The sequence below is a fragment of the Thermobia domestica genome, chromosome 7, assembly GCF_964235325.1.
Source record: "Thermobia domestica chromosome 7, izTheDome1.hap1.1, whole genome shotgun sequence".
Lineage (NCBI taxonomy): Eukaryota > Metazoa > Arthropoda > Insecta > Zygentoma > Lepismatidae > Thermobia > Thermobia domestica.
The window spans coordinates 142,887,879-142,906,582 of NC_137460.1; the positions used below are offsets into that span (position 1 = coordinate 142,887,879).

Genomic DNA, 18,704 nt, shown 5'->3' on the forward strand with positions numbered 1-18,704 from the left:
GAATAAGTCCCATAGGAAACATTCCCTTGATCGTCTCCAAATTTTCTTCCAATATTTGCATTTGTTTGTGTAAATTATAAACACATTTGGAAAAACGGGAACCGACTCTTCCACTTACTGGTGACAACAAAAATAATGCTGTATTTTCATTAAAGAATTCACGTAGACATTTAACATATGATTTGCATTTTCTTCAGTACAGATACCCATTTTCATTACTTAGACTAGAGTGCCTCTACACAGTTACTTCCTGCATTAAGAATATTAGAAGTCTTTATAGGGCAGGCGCGTTAAAATCGGTAACGAGTGAGTTAGAGAAATACAGGATGGACCTAGTAGGAGTTAAAGAAGTTAGGTGGGAACGAAATGGATCTGTGAACTCCGGAAACTTTACGTTCTTTAGCGGGGAAGGAAATAAAGATTACCAATTAGGAACAGAGTTTTTCGTTCACAAACGAATATTACCAGTAATTAAGCGGGTTGAATTTGTTACCGACAGACTTTTTTTTATTACTCTTAAGGGTCGGTGGTGTGATATTGTTTTAAATGTATATGCCCCAACAGAAGCTAAGGACGACGATATAAAGGACAATTTTTACAAAGAAGTGGAACGGGTATTTGACCAACTCCCGCGATGCCATATGACAATTCTATTAGGGGATTTCAATGCGAAGGTAGGACGAGAGGATATTTTCAAACTGACTATAGGGAATGAAAGCCTGCGTAACGAAAGTAATGGCAACGGTGTTAGACTCGAACTTTGCAACATCCAAAAAACCTTATCGTGAAGAGTACAACATTTCCACATCGCGACGTTCGTAAATACACTTGGATTTCCCCAGACGGAAAACACATAATCAAATTGATCGCGTTTTGATAGATAGAAGGCAATCTAGCATAATTGATGTCCGGTCGTTTAGAGGGGCTGATTGTGACACTGATCACTAGCTGGTAGCAGCGATAATAAGAGAGATTATCGTTGAATAAAGGAAATATTCAATATTCGAAAACGGATAGATTTAATTTAAAGAAATTAGATGAGAGCCAGGTAAGAAAGGAATACCAGATTGAAGTTTCGAACAGATTCTCGGCTTTCGAAGATTCGGAGTGCACTAGTGTTGAGGATACTTGGATTGAAATTAGAAATAGCATTAAAATTTCAGCAAAAGAAAAATTGGGGCATGTGGAAATACGTAGGAACAAACCATGGTTCGACTAGGAATGTATTAAACTAGCAGAGAAGAAAAAACAGGCAAAATTACTTTGGCTACAAAATCCGAATGAAATAACTACACAAAATTTCGTAGACATCAGGCGGGAAACTTCCAAAACTTTTAGAACAAAGAAACGCGATTTTTTGAAAGCTAAAATTAAGGAACTTGAAGATAATAGTAAAAATAAATACAAACATTCGGGACATGTATAAGGGGATCAACGAATTTAAGAAAGGGTATCAACCTCGTGCTTATATATTAAAGAAAGCTGACGGAACAGTTTTCACTGATACGGATAGCATCTTAAATAGATGGAAAGATTTCTTTGACAATTTGCTGAATACGCAGCCAAAAACTAATGTGCGTGAAGAAAAGGACATACACACCGCAGAACCGTATATTCCAGAACCCAACTGAATAGAAGAAGAAATCGCTATAAAGAAATTAAAGAAACGCAAATCTGGAGGCGAAAAATTGTGGAACAAGACACACAAACTAATTCTCCTTATCTGAAACAAGGAAGAATTGCCACAAGAGTTCAATTCACAAGAACTGACTGTAATAATTATCGAGACATTTCTCTTCTGTTAACATCCTATAAAATAATTTCAAATATTCTATTAGCAAGATTGACCCCATACGCAGATGAAATTATTGGAGATTATCAGTGCAAGTTTAGACGAAATCGATCAACTATCGACCAAATACTTACCATTCGCCAAATACTCGAAAAGAAATGGGAATACAATACCCCGGTACATCAACTATTTATTGGTTTTATAAAGGCTTACGACTCGGTTAAGAGAGAAACATTATACAACGTTCTTACAGAACTTGGAATACCGAGGAAGCTAATTAGATTAGTTAAGATATGTTTAAATGAATCCCAAAATAAAGTCTGGGTAGGAAAATTTTGTCCAAGAGCTTTCAGGTTGAAAATGGTCTGAAACAAGGATATGCGTTGTCGCCATTATTGTTCAACTTTATTCTGGAATACGCTATACGGAAAATCAAAGATAGCAACCAGGGCCTAGAGTTGAACGGTATTCACCAGGTTATGGCATATGCTGATGATGTAAATTTAATAGGGGATTTTAGGAGAACAATAGAAAGAAATGCAGACATCTTATGAAACGCTTGCAGGGACATGGGTTTAGAAGTAAATGCAGAGAAAATTAAATACATGGAAGTGCGTCGGGACCGTAACACGGCAAATTATGGATGCGTTAAAATATTAAATAATACTTTTGATAAAGTGGACACTTTCAGATATCTAGGATCAATATTAACGGACGAAAATCAGAAATTAAATGTCGACTAAAGCAGAGAATTCGTGTTATTATTCAGCTCAAAATCTCTTATCGTTGCGAACTGTGTCGAGGAATTTGAAGCTTAAAATATATAAAACGATAATCATCACTGTAGTTCTGTATGGTTGCGAAACATGGTCGCTTACTCTGAGGGAAGAACATAGACTGAAAGTATTTGAGAACAAGATCCTGGGACGAATATTCGGACCCAAGAGAAACGGGAATGGGGAACGGTGGAAACTTCATGACGAGGAACTACATAATTTATACGGTTTACCAAACACTGTTAGGATCATCAATTCTAGGAGGCTTAGATCGGCAGGTCATGTAGCTAGGATGGAAGTAAGTAAAAAGGCTTTCAAAGTTTGAATGGAAAACCAATCGGAAAACGAATATTAGGAAGACCTAGGCGCAGATGGGAGGACAATATTAAGATGGATCTCACAGAGATAGGAATACAAAGTAGAAACTTCTATCTAGTTGCCTAAGGATAGAAGTCAGCGGAGAGCTTTTGTGAACGCGGCATTGAACCTCCGGGTTGCATAAACCATAGTTATATATATATATATTGAATGTTCATACAGTATTCCTTATCATTACAATATATTACAATACATTGTGTGTGCTCATATTTGCATAGTGAATTTTAGTAAATATTTTGGAAATGCAGTGGACATTATGTATGTTTACAAAAAGCTGTTATTGTACTAAATCTTAATTGGATGCAGCTTTATGCATTATTATTATTATTATTAAACACAATCTGCAGTATTTCACCAACGAATTAACCAGTTAAAAGTAGTTGACAGTAACGCAATGTAACATACTACCGATTTCAACTAGGTGACAATCTTAATACAGCGAACGAAAAATTATGAAACTAATACATAAAAATAGAATTTAATCACATCATTTATAGTTTTATAGAAACACACACACACACACATATATATATATGAAATTAACAGGTTGGCAAATTAATAGGGACTTTATCTATTTTTCTCTTCATTTATTTCTGGGAAATTGAAGCAAATAACTTAGCTTGAACTTAGTTAACACCGTATTATTCTTATATTTTATCAGCAACTCAATTTATACTTTATCATGACGATGTTAACTCAGAAAATCAAATATTCATTACTGGGTATTGACATACGATTATTATTACTTCACAAATATACTTACTATTTCCTTTAGTACATTGAACTTCCTTTTAAACTTTGGATCCATGAACCTAAATATAAACGGAGCTTGTTGAGCACCAACTGTAGTTCCTAGAACATTAAAAGTCAATGGCAAGTGTTCCTCTGAAAAAAAAAAAATACATATAAATTTAAACTCGCTTCAAAAATAACTGTTGTTTTAACATTAGCTATATTAAAATCGTTTTTAAATGTTGTATATTAGCAGTGTACAATGATGAACGTAAAATCGTTTATTTAAAACAGTTTTTATGGTTCTATCTTCGTTCTTACACTAATTTTCCTAATGTTAGGAAACACTTTCAAACCTGAATTAGCAACTGGAAAAACATGTAAAATGAACATAAATAAGGAGAAAATCAAAGTGATAAAGTGTACAAGAGCAGGACAGGAAGAGGCAAACGTATGGCTAGATAGAGAGAAAATTGAAGACGTTAAGACGTTCTCCTATTTAGGAAGTCTAATATCCTCGGACGGAAGAAGTGAAAAAGGCGTAAGTTCCAGAATAGCGCAGGCTAAACATGCATTCAATAGGAAAAGAGGACTGCTAACATCAAGAAATGTGTCGTTGAATATTCAAAAACGATTTATTAAGATTCTGGTATGGAGCGTGGCGCTTTACGGATCAGAGGCGTGGACAATGAGAAAAGCTGAAATATCCAAGCTGGAAGCATTTGAAATGTGGTGTTGGCACAGAATGCTGCGCTTAATCATGGAACAAAAGGAAAAGGAATGAAGACGTAGTAAAGGAAGCTAATGAAGGACGACAGATCATGAAGATAGTAGGAAAAAGAAGAAACAGCATGCTTGCCCTCCGAACTCCGATTGGATCACCATGTTGACAGAGGGAAAGGCAGAAGGAAAACCAGGGAGAGCAAGATCAAGAATAGAATATAATATCTAGATGCAGTTCCGAAGAAGAGACAGTCCTCCTCAAAGTATAGAACAACTCTCCTAAGTTTTAGAATTTCCATGTTTCCCACCAACTTATGGCTGAGGAGAGAAAGAAGAAGTAATTAATTATATGTTAAGGTACCGCAAGAACTTTCTGAACATTTGTACACTTCAAAACATCATATTCTACAGATTTTTGTCATTCATTGAGCTGATTATGTTTAAAGTGTTTTATATAAAATGTCTTAAAACGGGGATTAAACATGGTAAATGGAAACTTGGATAGTGAATGGAATGTTGTACCAATAACAAATTACATTAATTCTAAAATATGACTAACGTTTAACAAAGGAAAAAAACGAAGAAGAAGAAGCCCATCAGACATATATCAATAGATAGACCTCATTGAGTTGAACAATATAGTATGAATCCTCATGCGTAGTTTTAGAGAAAACTGATTTTTGTAAACTTAAAAATTTACGCTGTATTATAACCACGCTACCTATTATGATACAGAAATATACCCTCATCAAGTTTTTCATTATGACACTAACCAGACGATAGTCCATAGTATGACAAATGAGATACAGAAAAAAATAATGTTCATGAGTAGCTTCTATAGTTTATTTTTTGTTTAACTCTAGCACTGTCCAAGATAACATGTCAATTGATATATATGACATCGAAATGAACAAAATTATAAGCTTGGGGGTAAATACTCATGCGCATTTTCGAGAAAATAAAAATAAACATATTTTTATGGCACTCAAAAGAAAGTTCGTTGCTGATAATAATAATAATAATAATTGACAGGTATTCCACTGAAAAACGTTATTTAATTATTTATACACTGTACTTGTGTTTTATCAGTTGTATTGTCTTCAGTCGTTTTGTTTTGTCAAATGGGATCCTCTTCTGGAAAAAAAATCTTATAAAGCAACATGCCCAAGTATTTGTGTTTGTTTGTTCCGTCTGTGAATTTCACTATTTTTTAATATTATAACAATTAAATTTATATTTATTTCTGCATCCAGGTTCCAGTCCTGGTCTAATCAGTCACTTTTTCACTCTTTGGGCGTTAAAGAATTCACAACTACAAAGGATCTGGTGTGTTAAAAAAATCGGTTGTTTTCTCTTTTATTAATATCTATAAGGATAAGAGAAATTTGAAATTTGGTATAATTGAGTCTTAATTTATTGTATATAAGATACAATTTTGAAATTATCATCAACTGAAAAATATTTCGAAAGAATTATATTAAGTTCAGTTTTCCGTTATTAAATCTTACGTAATCATATAAAGGGAGATTTAAAAACGTAGGATTGACTTGAAATTGCTATATTCTCCGATCACAAAACGCCCAAGAACTTGCTGCTTGAGGGTTTGAGATTTTCAGTAACTGACGCTAGATACCTCCCCTAACACATTACTGCTCAACAGCCTCAGTTGTTCACAAGATAATACCTTCGCAACACACGGAATTCTGGATTTTGCACTTCACCAACGTGGAATTGCTACTCTGTACGTATTTCGTACGTGTTTTGAGATTTCATCTAGTCCTGCCAAAGAGAATAAAGTCGCTAGTACTAGCACTTTAAGGAGACAAACTGTTTATGTAAAGGACGTCCACACAAGCATCTGAGAACTTAAGATGGTGTATTCCGTGTAAGTCTACTCATCTAGCAAGCCAACAACTTAATATTCCTTAGACAATTACAAGTGCATTAAGAGAATGTTTAGTTATGAAGCTATTACAAGTTGTAAACGATACAGGTTCTTCAATCAGATAACGAACAAAAAACGCCCCGTTGTAAACGGGAATCCAGAAATTTGTAACTACACTTTTGGTGTGTCGAAATTCCCTGACTTTAAGATGTGACTTTCTCTTTTCTTCTTTTGTGGCACGTATGTCGAGAGCTGTATTTTGTGTCTCAATTACCATCTAACGTTTGATGACCTGAAAATGGAATCACAATATATATGTTACAGTGGTTCCAGACATTGTGCACCCCAGGGTGGATTGATTTAAATCAGTCTGATCTAAATCACGATTAAAATCACTTGATTTTTTAAATACAAATCGTTGATTTGAATCAAATTCCGAAATAAATTAATTTAAAATGGAAATAAGAACAATTCCGTTTCTGTTCTGTTATTTCGATCACGGAAGATAATAATCATAATACAATGGGACTCGAATGTATGTACACCATGAAAACGAGTGCCATGCAGAGGATGATTAGGGAAAATCCCGTTTTGAACGGGTAACGGGTAATCTGCTTTCTTCTCTTCGTAACATAGGGTTTATAAACCGTTAACTATTCCAACGGGGAAATCACCATCGACATTTAAGAGAAAATTCTTTTGTGTTCACGTCTGTTTGTTTGTTCCAGAGATCATAAGTGCGTATTTAGAGGGGTCTGATCATCTCTTTGAAACTTATTTTTATTATTGTTATCATTTTAGATTTTATAACTTTAGGCGAAATTTATGTATTTTATATGTATTTTGTGCCGCAAGCTGGTTTCGATTGTTTTAAAACATGCCCCTGCCAAATATCAGTAACTTTTGTGAAAGAAAAAGTGTCATTTTGATAAACGTTACTGTACTTTTGCCTTAATGCTTGAAAAATTGTTTGGGATTAAACTAGAATAACGACTGGGGATTAATTCAAATTACAACCAATACTTTAACTTAAATGGAATAATTAACATTTAATACTAATTCCTAATGTTATTTTTCTTCAGTTCGCAACTTATATTATACGAGGAGAAAAATATCATTTAAATAAAAATATCAACAAAAATGACTTAAAAAAAAAAATACGATTTTTTTCACCCTGGTGCACTCAGTTTGAGACGAATTTAGCTACGGTCTAGAAGTTCGTGCAGCAGATGGGCATAAGAGCATTTGTAAGATGGTTACGTGACATAACTTTATTCTTTACCGAACTATCTATAGTTTTGTTGTAACTACAACATATTGGCATTGTGAAATTCAGCAGTTTGAAATTACGCCCATTTTTTGTATTCATTGTGCACACTCAACGGCAATCTTTTACAGGGTGCCTACTAAAATTCCAAAATGAAATTTCGTGACTTTTTCGTGACCTTTTCTTTACCAAATCATAAAATTTTCTAACATTTTGAAAAGTGAACTTGGGTACGAATTAGGCCGAAGTTTCATCCATGCGATAGAAACTTACTTTGCTTGCGATTTGGTAGCGTCTAAACCCGACCACAGACATTTTTGGTGGTGAATTTTGACGTTTTATAGAACAAAATTTTCCAATCTGTACTTACATTTCTACAGATAAAAAAAAATCGTGACCCAAAAGCTAAATTTCGTGACTTTTTCGTGACTTTCGTGACCGATAGACACCCTGTTTTATTTATTACGTATCTTATTCTTTTGCGAAATATACTCCCCTGATACTTAATATTTCTTGTCTGCATTATTTATATCCTTTGTCATTGTTATTGTCTGTAATGAGAGATGAAAGAAAGGAAGATGGCCTATATTCAAGGCCGGAAGATAATGTATACCAAAAAGTGGAAAATATTAATAGTAAAAAACAGTCACAGCGAGTTTTATTCAACATCCTACTTATCAATATCACGAGATTTAAACAATACAAACGCCAAAGCAAGATTAGTCAATCCTCGTTCAGTATCATCTTTTAAACTTTATTCCTGTTTCTTTTAATGGAGTTTTTTATTTCCCTAGATCAAAAGAACTTGGAAACACTGATGCATAATGTTACGCCATTTTTGCTCATTGTAGATTTCTATACATCTTAGGCACAAAAAGTACTTACTTGGCTCAAGAATAGTTGAAGGCACTTCATCACGTAAGCGTATTTCTGAGAGTTCATACAGGCAAAACACATCCTCTAACACAATTTTTGTGGTTCTTACATTCTTTACATTAAGACATATAGATAGAGCATATCCCTCCTGACAAGTTATTTCTATTTTATCTTTGGTTTCTTGATATGTGATGGAATCTGTATGCTCCAAGCTTATGTCTATATTGTATTTACTAGGATTCAGTAAGGTCCTGTTAGCAAAGAAAAAAATAAGCAACAAATTAAAGTAGAATAAACGCGTTAGTCACAAGCACATAGTCTAAATATAATTGGCAAACTATTGTTTATACAACGAATAAAGGATGAACATTGTACAGTACATCCTGTAACTTAAGCCATTCATAACACATTTATGTATGCTACTTCATAATAAACTTATTATTTACATGACCGGATTCATGTATTTGAAGGCCCGGGGCTAACGATGTTGCGTGGCCCCTACTGACTAGAAGTAACACAATTTAGCGAGGGAACATCAATAAAGCAAAAATGTGTTAATAAAATATATTCAAAGACAGTTTTCATGCAACAATATTATTATTACTATATAAAAATAAGTTTCCTTTTCTTTTTGCGTGTTTAGAATGTATGGTCACGTTCAAACGTTATTTAGCATTAAGAGGACATTTACAGTCAGTACATAAAATAAGGGCCGAGTAACACCTTCTTGTGTCCCGAAGAAAAAATAAACTACCTGTCACATTTCATAATGCTCAATAATAACAATAATATATTTACTCACCGACTTCGAAATCTAAAGTGATTCTATTGGTGGATATGAAGGCGACATTCAAAACAAAAATGAAAAATTTATTACCTCCCATCCGCACCCTAAGTCATGGCGAAGCTGGAGGGCGGTGGCTCAGTGGTAGAGCATGGGGTGCATGGGGTCTCTGGTTCGATCCCAGCTCGCGCCAAATGAAAATGAAATGAAAGTTTTAAGTTTTACGTCCCACGCTTATGCCGGTTAGGCTAAAGGAGACGCTGATGATGAGAGATGAGTGAAATGGTGGAATGAAGAAAGTGGGAGGAAACGGGAGAACCCCGAGAAAACCCACGAGCACGGTGTTTGTCCACCAGAAAGTCGCGCCAAATGAACTTTGTGGTGGACAAAGACTGTGTGCGTGGGTTTTCTCGGGGTTCTCCCGTTTCCTCCCACTTTCTTCATTCCACCATTTCATTTATTCTCGTCATTACCGTTTCCTTTAGAATAGCCGGCATAACCGTGGAATGTAAAACTGAAAGATTTCATTTCATGGCGAAGCTAACATTATAAACTAACTTTTCCACATTTTGATGTGGTAGAAATTACGTAATAGGTCATTAAAGTTTATCTCGTGTTCATCATTATCATATATATATTTCGCATTCATCATTATTGGCAGGGCACCTGACGCAACTAAGCTTCGATGCTCCACAGTCTTCAGTTAATCTCTTCGTCTTCACGTACGATTTTTCTATTTTGATATGGTCCATCAGTTGTATCCTCCTTCTCCCCCCCTCTCTTTTCTGCCACCATACATCTTGCACATCTCTCACGATACAGTTCCTTCTAAGCCAATGTCCCAACCAGTTTCTCTTCCTCTTCTTTATAATGTCTAAAATTGTTCTTTTCTTTCTCTCCATTTCCAACACTGTTGTCATTCGTTTTCCACTCGAAGCAGCTAATTTTCTCCATTCTTCTCCACACTCACATTTTAAAAGCTTCCAGTAGTTTTCCATAATGTTCTTAATAGTCTATTTTTTGTAATCTCTTTTAGAAGATGATCGTTTACCACGGAAGTACCATTAGGAGAGGAAAGTAAGGAAATAAAATTATATTCAATAGCAACATTTAACCAGATTTTTTGTAACGGGAGTTTGAAAACAATAAAATTAAATTAAACCAAACCTATAAAATTAAAATTGAGGTTTAAGTACAATTATAAGTTCTTTTCCCATAGTATTTTCAAAAAAAGAAGTATTTTGCATCAATATTCGAGCTATGAAATATTTTAATTAATCAATGTTGAGCACTGAAATTTTGCAAGTTTCTAATAATACTAAAAAGTAGGCGTGGCCTCCTAAGTGCGAAAGCCCAGCGGATGCTGGGTTTGCTGTTATCTTAAAATGACACAGAATATATTAATGTAGAGAGAAAAGAAAAAAATATGACAGAATTGTGTGATTGTAGAAAGACTGCAAATACGATGACTGAGAAAGAAGTCAGCTTTGCAAGATTTTTCAATGTAAAATGTCACTTAAATTAAAGGGAAGTATGAATCAACTATATAAAATGAGTCTACCAGAAAATGCTTCTTCCTCGCTTTTATCTTAGCAGTCACCGTTTACATCCTCGAAATCAAGAGATCATCACTCTAATAGACATCAACACAAGATGAGAAATCCGCTCCTATCCATTACAATACAAAGTGTTTCTTATTGAAGAGTGTTTTGAATATCCTCTCTTAGCTTTGCAACCAGTGATTGGCATGAACAACAAGATCCAGTACAAATCAGTACATTTGGAAAAGTATCCTCAATGCCATACCAATCGTTAATTTGTATATGTTAATGAGTGACGGATTTGAACCCTTGCCTTTAAGAGAGGATTCCAAATATACATCGAAGTCCACAATTTCACAATGAGAACTTTTCACACCGACGTCACTGCGGTTGTTACAAAATGTTAATGTCCATCCTAAGAGTTCTTTAGTTTCTCCCTTTACCATATTTCCAGTTTAAAACCTGCGTAGTTTAACTATTTCATAATATTTCTCCAGTTCCGCCCATAAGCTTTCTGCTCTCTAGTCTCCATTTTTACTACTAGCTCTTTCTAATGGCAGACAGAGAAAACATTGCATGTGCATGCGTGTGTACAAAACTGTTTGAGTTGTTCATTCATTTGATAATATTCATAATTGCAAGTTAATTGTAGTAGATACTATAAAGTTTCAAAATCCTAATATTCATTTTGAAACACCCTGCATTACTTCAAATTATGTCATCCTATATTCATGTCTTCTGTATACATATCATCAGGGCCGGCCTAGGCAATTTGTCACCTTGTACAATGGCATAATTTGCCGCCTCCCTCTTTCTCCAGAAAGAACAAATCTTAAAAGTCACGATTTTAAGTATGCTTTTCCAGCATGAACAACGAAGGGGAGGGAAAGTGCATTTGCACTCAGAAAGGCTTAATTACTACAAATACATTCTCTTTGTGTATGTTTTTTCTTTAAATATTAATCTATTATGTTAGTGAAAGATGAAGTAAACACACTTGCAGAGGAAAGATGATAATCCTTTTTATAGAATTCAATATCGAGTTTCAATCTCAATATATCCGTTTGCAATATAGTGCAACTAGCTCTTTTATCTTTATTTCTTTATTTTCCTTCTATATTTTTTTAAAAGTTGTTTCCATCTTCGATGATAATCTTATTTGTGGCAAAGACAAGAGTAGCTATCATATCAGAACTCTGATAACTAACTAAATGAAACAGGTGTTCGAGAATTGAGTTCTTAGGTCAGCTTAGTAAATTAGCTACCATCACCATGAAGTCTGTTTCCAACAAGAAATATTTATTTTAAATAAAGTACTTATGACAGATATTTCCACCCCGTGCAAATGCACGTGTTGCACATATAATAGAGCCGGCCCTGCATATCATATATCTAGTCGAAGTCGACAAATTAGTATTAGTTTTTACTTTTACTATACGTAATATTATTTTCGTACTTATTAAAGGCCTGCTTTCTCGAAAAAACAAATTTTAATTTCTATAATTCTTAGTTGATATTGATGAAACACTGCTGAAACTCGAATTGTTAGTAGGTACTCATACATATTGTAAAATATTTGTACCGTATCAATATCTAGCGTTTAATTTATGTTGCATTTTACGGTAATTACATCTATATAAAAATAATTCATAATTAAATAGACGTAAGAAACATTACAAATGACTATTTGAAAAAAATGAGGCAATTTTTTTTTTTTTTTGAAACAACGTACATTTCTGAAAAAATACGAACTTTTTTTTTTCTATTTACAACACTAAATGTAAGTAATATCTTTAATTGCGAATTTTACTAAAACCAGCTTGTACCGTCTTCATGAAGATAAATTATGTGATCACAAGCAAGCACTCGCTCGCGTTTTAATATGGAAAAGTTTGTTCGGGTAGAAATCAAAATAAGTTGGCCCACACTTTGACACTATTTAATATACCTTAGCTCCATGCTCAGGGTGATGTTTCAACTACGAAGGAGAGGGGAATATGTATATCTGGGAAGAACACTAAACTCGTTGCGACCGTGTTCAGCATTCAGATTTTGGAACCTGTCTCGTCAATATTTTTCTCATGCTCTGCTCAATTTGCATCTTCAATACTTCATTAGAGGATGTTGTAATTTCTTATGCAAATGTCTATAATTTCTGTAACACACCAAAGGTTTTGATTCTGCAATACTGGGCCATTCCATATGAAATCAACAAATCAAGGTGACTCATGTGTTGTAGATTTTATTCAAATTTTGTACAAATGTTGTGGTATCCAAACATAGCACACCTGTCAAATTTTACAGTTCTATCTCAAAAGGGACTGCTGTAGAAGCCATTCGAAGTTTGGGGTATTTGTGCAAAAAGCATCTAAGTCCGACTTCGACTTAAAGTACTGAAACCGCTAGATCTCTAGAGATATTGAAGCTATTTAAAAATGGTTTTCACTAAAACAATCTTAGAATTTGTAGCATTGTAGTAATCAACTGCCTAAGTGGGGCTAAGCAAAGAAGAAAAATAATGTCAAAATTTGGCAAGTATTTCTAAAAAAGGCCCACCTAACATCAACCTCAAATTTTCAAAAATAAGTACCTCTGGTGTTCCTATTTAACATTTAAAAAATTAGGAGGATGTTTTTTGGTATGTTCAAGAAAAACAAATTATGACAATGTAAATTGAGGGCGGATTTAGGCACTTTTTGCACAAAACCCCCAAATTTCCAATGACTGTTTCCAATTTTCCGTGTTGAAAACGTTTATAACTGTCAAGACTGAGATGACTGAATAATTGAATTGTGCCAGAAATTTGAAACTTCAAGTACCATTGTTGAAGGGACTCACATTCTGTCATTAGTTCCATATCATAGACGGCTATGGAAACTGTTGAAACATTTCAAACAACCGAGTATCTCGTTCGTGCATTAAAAAAACTGGCTCACTCATAAGACGTAAGTACAATCAATGAATTCAAACTGAAAGAACCCAAATGAAGACAATGATTAAAGATACAGATGACTTCATTGAGATTTTGGTAGAAATAAAATTACAAATTAGCGCAGCATCATTTCATAGCCAAATCCCAAAGCAGCTACTTCGAATACACACAATAGAGATTTTGGATGACAAATCATGCTTAATCATAGTTGATTTAGCTGAAAACTACTCCTGTATTATTCAAGATGAAGTTTAAGAGTAGCACTGGACCAACATTCTACTCAACTGTGCAACATTCTAATCTTTTTAAATGCAACATCTTAAGAGATCCTGTAACTTCTGTTATCAAATGTTTCATTATGTTGTGTCAGTGATATGTTAAAGCACGTCACAGTTACATTTTATGCTCTCCAAGTTATTCTTTTGAAGTATCTTAACGATGTTTTTCCTCAAATTAAACACGTTATCTACTATGGAGATAGGTCAGTAGCCCGATATAAAGACTGAAAAAAACAAAAAAAAAAAAAAAAAAAAAAAAAAAACTTTGTCACCTTATACCTGCATGAGTGATTTTGGACTCACTTGTGAGTGGAACTATTTTGCCATAAGTCACGGCAAAAGTGTTTGTGATGACATAGTTGAGACGCTGAAATGTCTAGCGAGACATGCTACTTTACAGAGGCCACTGGATAATCGGATTGTTACTGTTGCCGATTTCTTCGAATTTTCTCAAACTACAACCAATGTCAAACTATAACCAAACGCTTTTCTATGCTGGAATATGCTGGAAACCTTTGTCCAATGTTTCAAAAGAGACTGGAATAGCCATAACGTTGCGAGGAACGCGTGAAATTCATCATTATGGACCCATCAGCCTGTTGAAACTTGAAGTCAGTCGTGTATCTGCTTCAAAGACAACATTCACTCTAAACACTTGAGCAGAATCGGAAGACATTAATCTTTCATGTGAGCAATTTATTTCACACTGAAGAGAAATGGTGGATTGAAAAAAATAGTAGAGAATTCACAGGAACATCGTGACTAATGTGAACTTCCTTTATCTCCATGGACCCACGAAAACGTTTTTCTGGCCAAAAACACCTGATACATCCTGGATTCTATACGAAAACTGCACCATTAATATTGGAGTACTAGTATTTCAATTGGTACTGGCAGAAATTACAGCATTTCTGAAGAAGAAATTCAAACTACTGACAAGTAAACCTTACGTTTGGGTGAATCGAGTTGCTGACGGAGACACATATGAGAAAGTAGTACTAAATGTGGTCAGTATTTCAGTGAAGTTATAGGTGCGAAGCTCCAGGGGTTTAGGAGATATAGCTACCAGAACATTACATGGAAGTACAGAATAGTCTTCATACAGTTGGAGGTAAAAGCTCTATAAGACCTCTTGTAACGACAAAAGATGAATAACAAATATATGGGTACATATTAGAACTAGGGGGAAGTCATATAGTAAGGGTATACCTGACGGCGGCCATCTTGAAATCCGCCATTTTGAATTAAGGTTAAGTTTTTAAAATAGGAATAGGGTCATGTGATACATGATTTAAGACTCGAATTTAATCAGAAGAACAATGGTGACGTTAATTTTGATTTACGCGCAATTGATAAAAAGTTACAGGGAAATTAAATATTGTTGCAGCATATGTATTAGTCCTTTACCCCATCTTGTAAATTTTGTGTTAATGATAATAATTAAATAAAAAGCAAGTGGATAAATATTAGGTCTATGGTAAGAGTTGCCTTGATGGCGGCCATGTTCAAATCCGCCATTTTGAATCAGACAAAAGTATTAAACAAAACGCATAACAGTGACATCTTATTAATAGCAAATTTGCCATAAATCCAACGGTATACCCATTTTTGCTTTATCATTATTCAGCACAAAATTAAATGGGAATAGAGTAATGCAATAGATGACTTCGGGCTAGAAGTTAATCAAAAATAGAATGTTGGCGTTACAATGTTAGTTGTTTGATGCTGTACTTGCACGCCATTTCGTTTTTTTTTCTTGTATCCTGTTCACATCTATTTCTCGTTCGCTATTTAAAACTTTGTCTGATTCAAAATGGCGGATTTGAACATGGCCGCCATCAAGGCAACTCTTACCATAGAACTAATATTTATCCACTTGCTTTTTATTTAATTATTATCATTAACACAAAATTTACAAGATGGGGTAAAAGGACTAATACATATGCTGCAACAATATTTAATTTCCCTGTAACTTTTTACCAATTGCCCGTAAATCAAAATTAACGTCACCATTGTTCTTCTGATTAAATTCGAGTCTTAAATCATGTATCACATGACCCTATTCCTATTTTAAAAACTTAACCTTAATTCAAAATGGCGGATTTCAAGATGGCCGCCGTCAGATATACCCTTACTATATGACTTCTCCCTAGTCCTAATATGTATCTATATATTTGCTATTCACCTTTTGTCGTTCCAAGAGGTCTTATAGAGCTTTTACCTCCAACTGTATGAAGACTATTCTGTACTTCCATGTGATGTTCTGGTAGCTGTATCTCCTAAACCCCTGGAGCTTCGCACCTATAACTTCACTGAAATACTGACCACATTTAGTACTACTTTTTCATATGTGTCTCCGTCAGCAACTCGATTCACCCAAACGTAAGGTTTACTTGTGAGAAGACCTTCTCTAAAATTGTTGATAAGAGATCTTAGGCTCCATATTTCAAATTGCTTACAATCAACCAAACATGTAAATGTTATTTGTGTATTATATAACGATAGTTCACTATTGTTCAGTGTTTCTTTTATTAAATTGAACAGCACTATACAGGCTGCGTAATAGGCACATATTGTTTTAAAATAACTTTATAAATTACATTTAAGGAAGAGTTTCTACTTGTTTCATTAATATTATTATTTCATAAGAATCATCAACCACTGCAGAGGAACATACTTAGCCAAGCAACTCGTACTAGTAGAAAATTAAATAATATGGGACTTGAATTATGTTTTTTTTTTTCCCTTTAAACATATCAAAAAACACCTTCCTAATTTTTTTATATGATAAACAAGAATACCACAGCTACTTATTTTGAAAATTTGAGGTTGATGTTGAGGTCTTTTTCAGAATTGAAAAATTTTGACATTATTTTTTCCTTTTTCTCTTTGATGGTGAAATTCATATGCTTACTGACACTCAATCCAGCATTTCAGGGCACTTCATCACTGTTGTAAAATTCTGTGACTAAATTAAAGGTGTTTGCAGGAATACTATATCCTTTTTTAGAACCAGGTTTGGCTAAAACACAATGCTTTTTTCTGATCTTCTTGGCTTTACGAATGAGATACTCGGTTGTTTGAAATGTTTCAACAGTTTTCATAGTCGTCCATGATTTTAGAACTAATGACAGAATCTGAGTCTTTTAGCAATGGTACTTGAAGTTTCAGATTTCTGGCACAATTCATTTATTCAGTCACCTCATCTTGACAATTATAAACGTTTTCAACACGAAAAATTGGAAATAGTGATTGAAAATTTTGGGGTTTTGTGCAAAAAGTGCCTAAATCCGCCCTGAACTTACGTTGTGTTAATTTGTTTTTCTTGAACATACCGAAAAACACCCTCCTATGGTTTTATATATATATATGTTAAAGAGGAACACCAGAGGTACTTATTTTGAAAATTTGAGGTTGGTGTTAGGTAGGCCTTTTCTAGAAATATACTTGCCAAATTTTGACATTATTTTTTCTTCTTTGTTTCTCTTTGTTGGTGAAATTCATATGTTTAACCCCACTTGGGAAGTTCATTACTACAATGTTTTAATTGCCATAAATTCTAAGATTGTTTTATTGAAAATCATTTTCAAATAGCTTCAATATCTCCAGAGATATAGTAGTTTCAGTACTTTAAGTCGAAGTCGGACTTAGATGTGTTTTTGTACAAAATCTCCAAATTTCGAATGGCTCCTACAGGAGTTTCCTTTGAGGTAGAGTTACAAAATTTGAATAAAATTTAAAACATATGAGCCACATTTTAGTTTCAAATTTGGTGATTTCATATGGAATGACCGTACTATGTTATGGATGGCATCAGTATTGTTGAAGGTGCGATGCTCATTATCAATGAACGTCTTATACTTTTGGATATCTGCAACTCAATTTGACAGTAGTATTAGAAGTCACACAGTTCCTCAACGATTGACATAAGTATACCAAGATGGATTTTTGGGGTTATATCCTTCTAGCAGAGGTACAATAACAGCTTGATTTTTCATCCGCTGTTTCTGAAGCATGTCTATTTATAGGGTCATTCTGTTTATTTGCGGGGATTGGAGGAAACATAAATTGTAGGGCCCATGATGTAAGTAAGAATTCTGTATCCATTATGAATATTTTTTTGTGCTAGCTTGAACTTTCGGTATCAATTACGGTGTATTTCGCTAAATATTTAACACAAAGGGACAGTGATAATAACATCCACTTAATAACATTGCAATATAGTACTTGGTACATGTTAAACAGCATTTCACACTTAGGAACACACAGTCACTTAGAAACTAGTATGTGCCCTATCCAAATATTCATGTTTCAGAATCCTACGGTACTTCCGTAACAAGTTTTATAGAGGCAGTTGGAGAGGACTTAAAATTATATGACCGTAGCCAGACTTCCTCTATAAAAATTGCTTCGTGAGTACCTTAGGATTTTGAAACATGTATTTTTGGATAGGACACATATTAGTTCCTAAGTGAAGTCTTGACCCGACTACGGTAGATTCCATAGCATTGGAGCTCTGGACCTTTAAAGTTCATTTTTTCATGTTTTCGGCAGGCTATAACTCCGAAAGGAAGCATTTGTGCATCCAGGATGGTCTACACTTTTTGTCTTATCTTGGTGTCAGGAATCACCTCCCAAACGTTGTCCGTGTTGTTTTGAAACACCCTCTCTCTATATATATACATACTTTCATACGGCGAGTGTGGGAGCATGTAGGAGGCAGTAAATATTCTGGAATAA

The 18,704-nt window shown here is 34.3% G+C and overlaps 1 protein-coding gene across 1 annotated transcript in view; it reads right to left on the minus strand.

The window, feature by feature from the left end:
* LOC145690429 (putative helicase mov-10-B.1) overlaps positions 1-18,704 on the minus strand; it is a 128,928-nt gene that overhangs the window by 90,164 nt on the left and 20,060 nt on the right. Inside the window, exons 4-5 of the mRNA XM_081765293.1 lie at positions 8,439-8,680; positions 3,710-3,831 (exon numbers count right to left, since the gene is read on the minus strand). Coding sequence (XP_081621419.1) covers positions 3,710-3,831; positions 8,439-8,680 — 364 coding nt within the window. The remainder of the gene's footprint in view (positions 1-3,709; positions 3,832-8,438; positions 8,681-18,704) is intronic.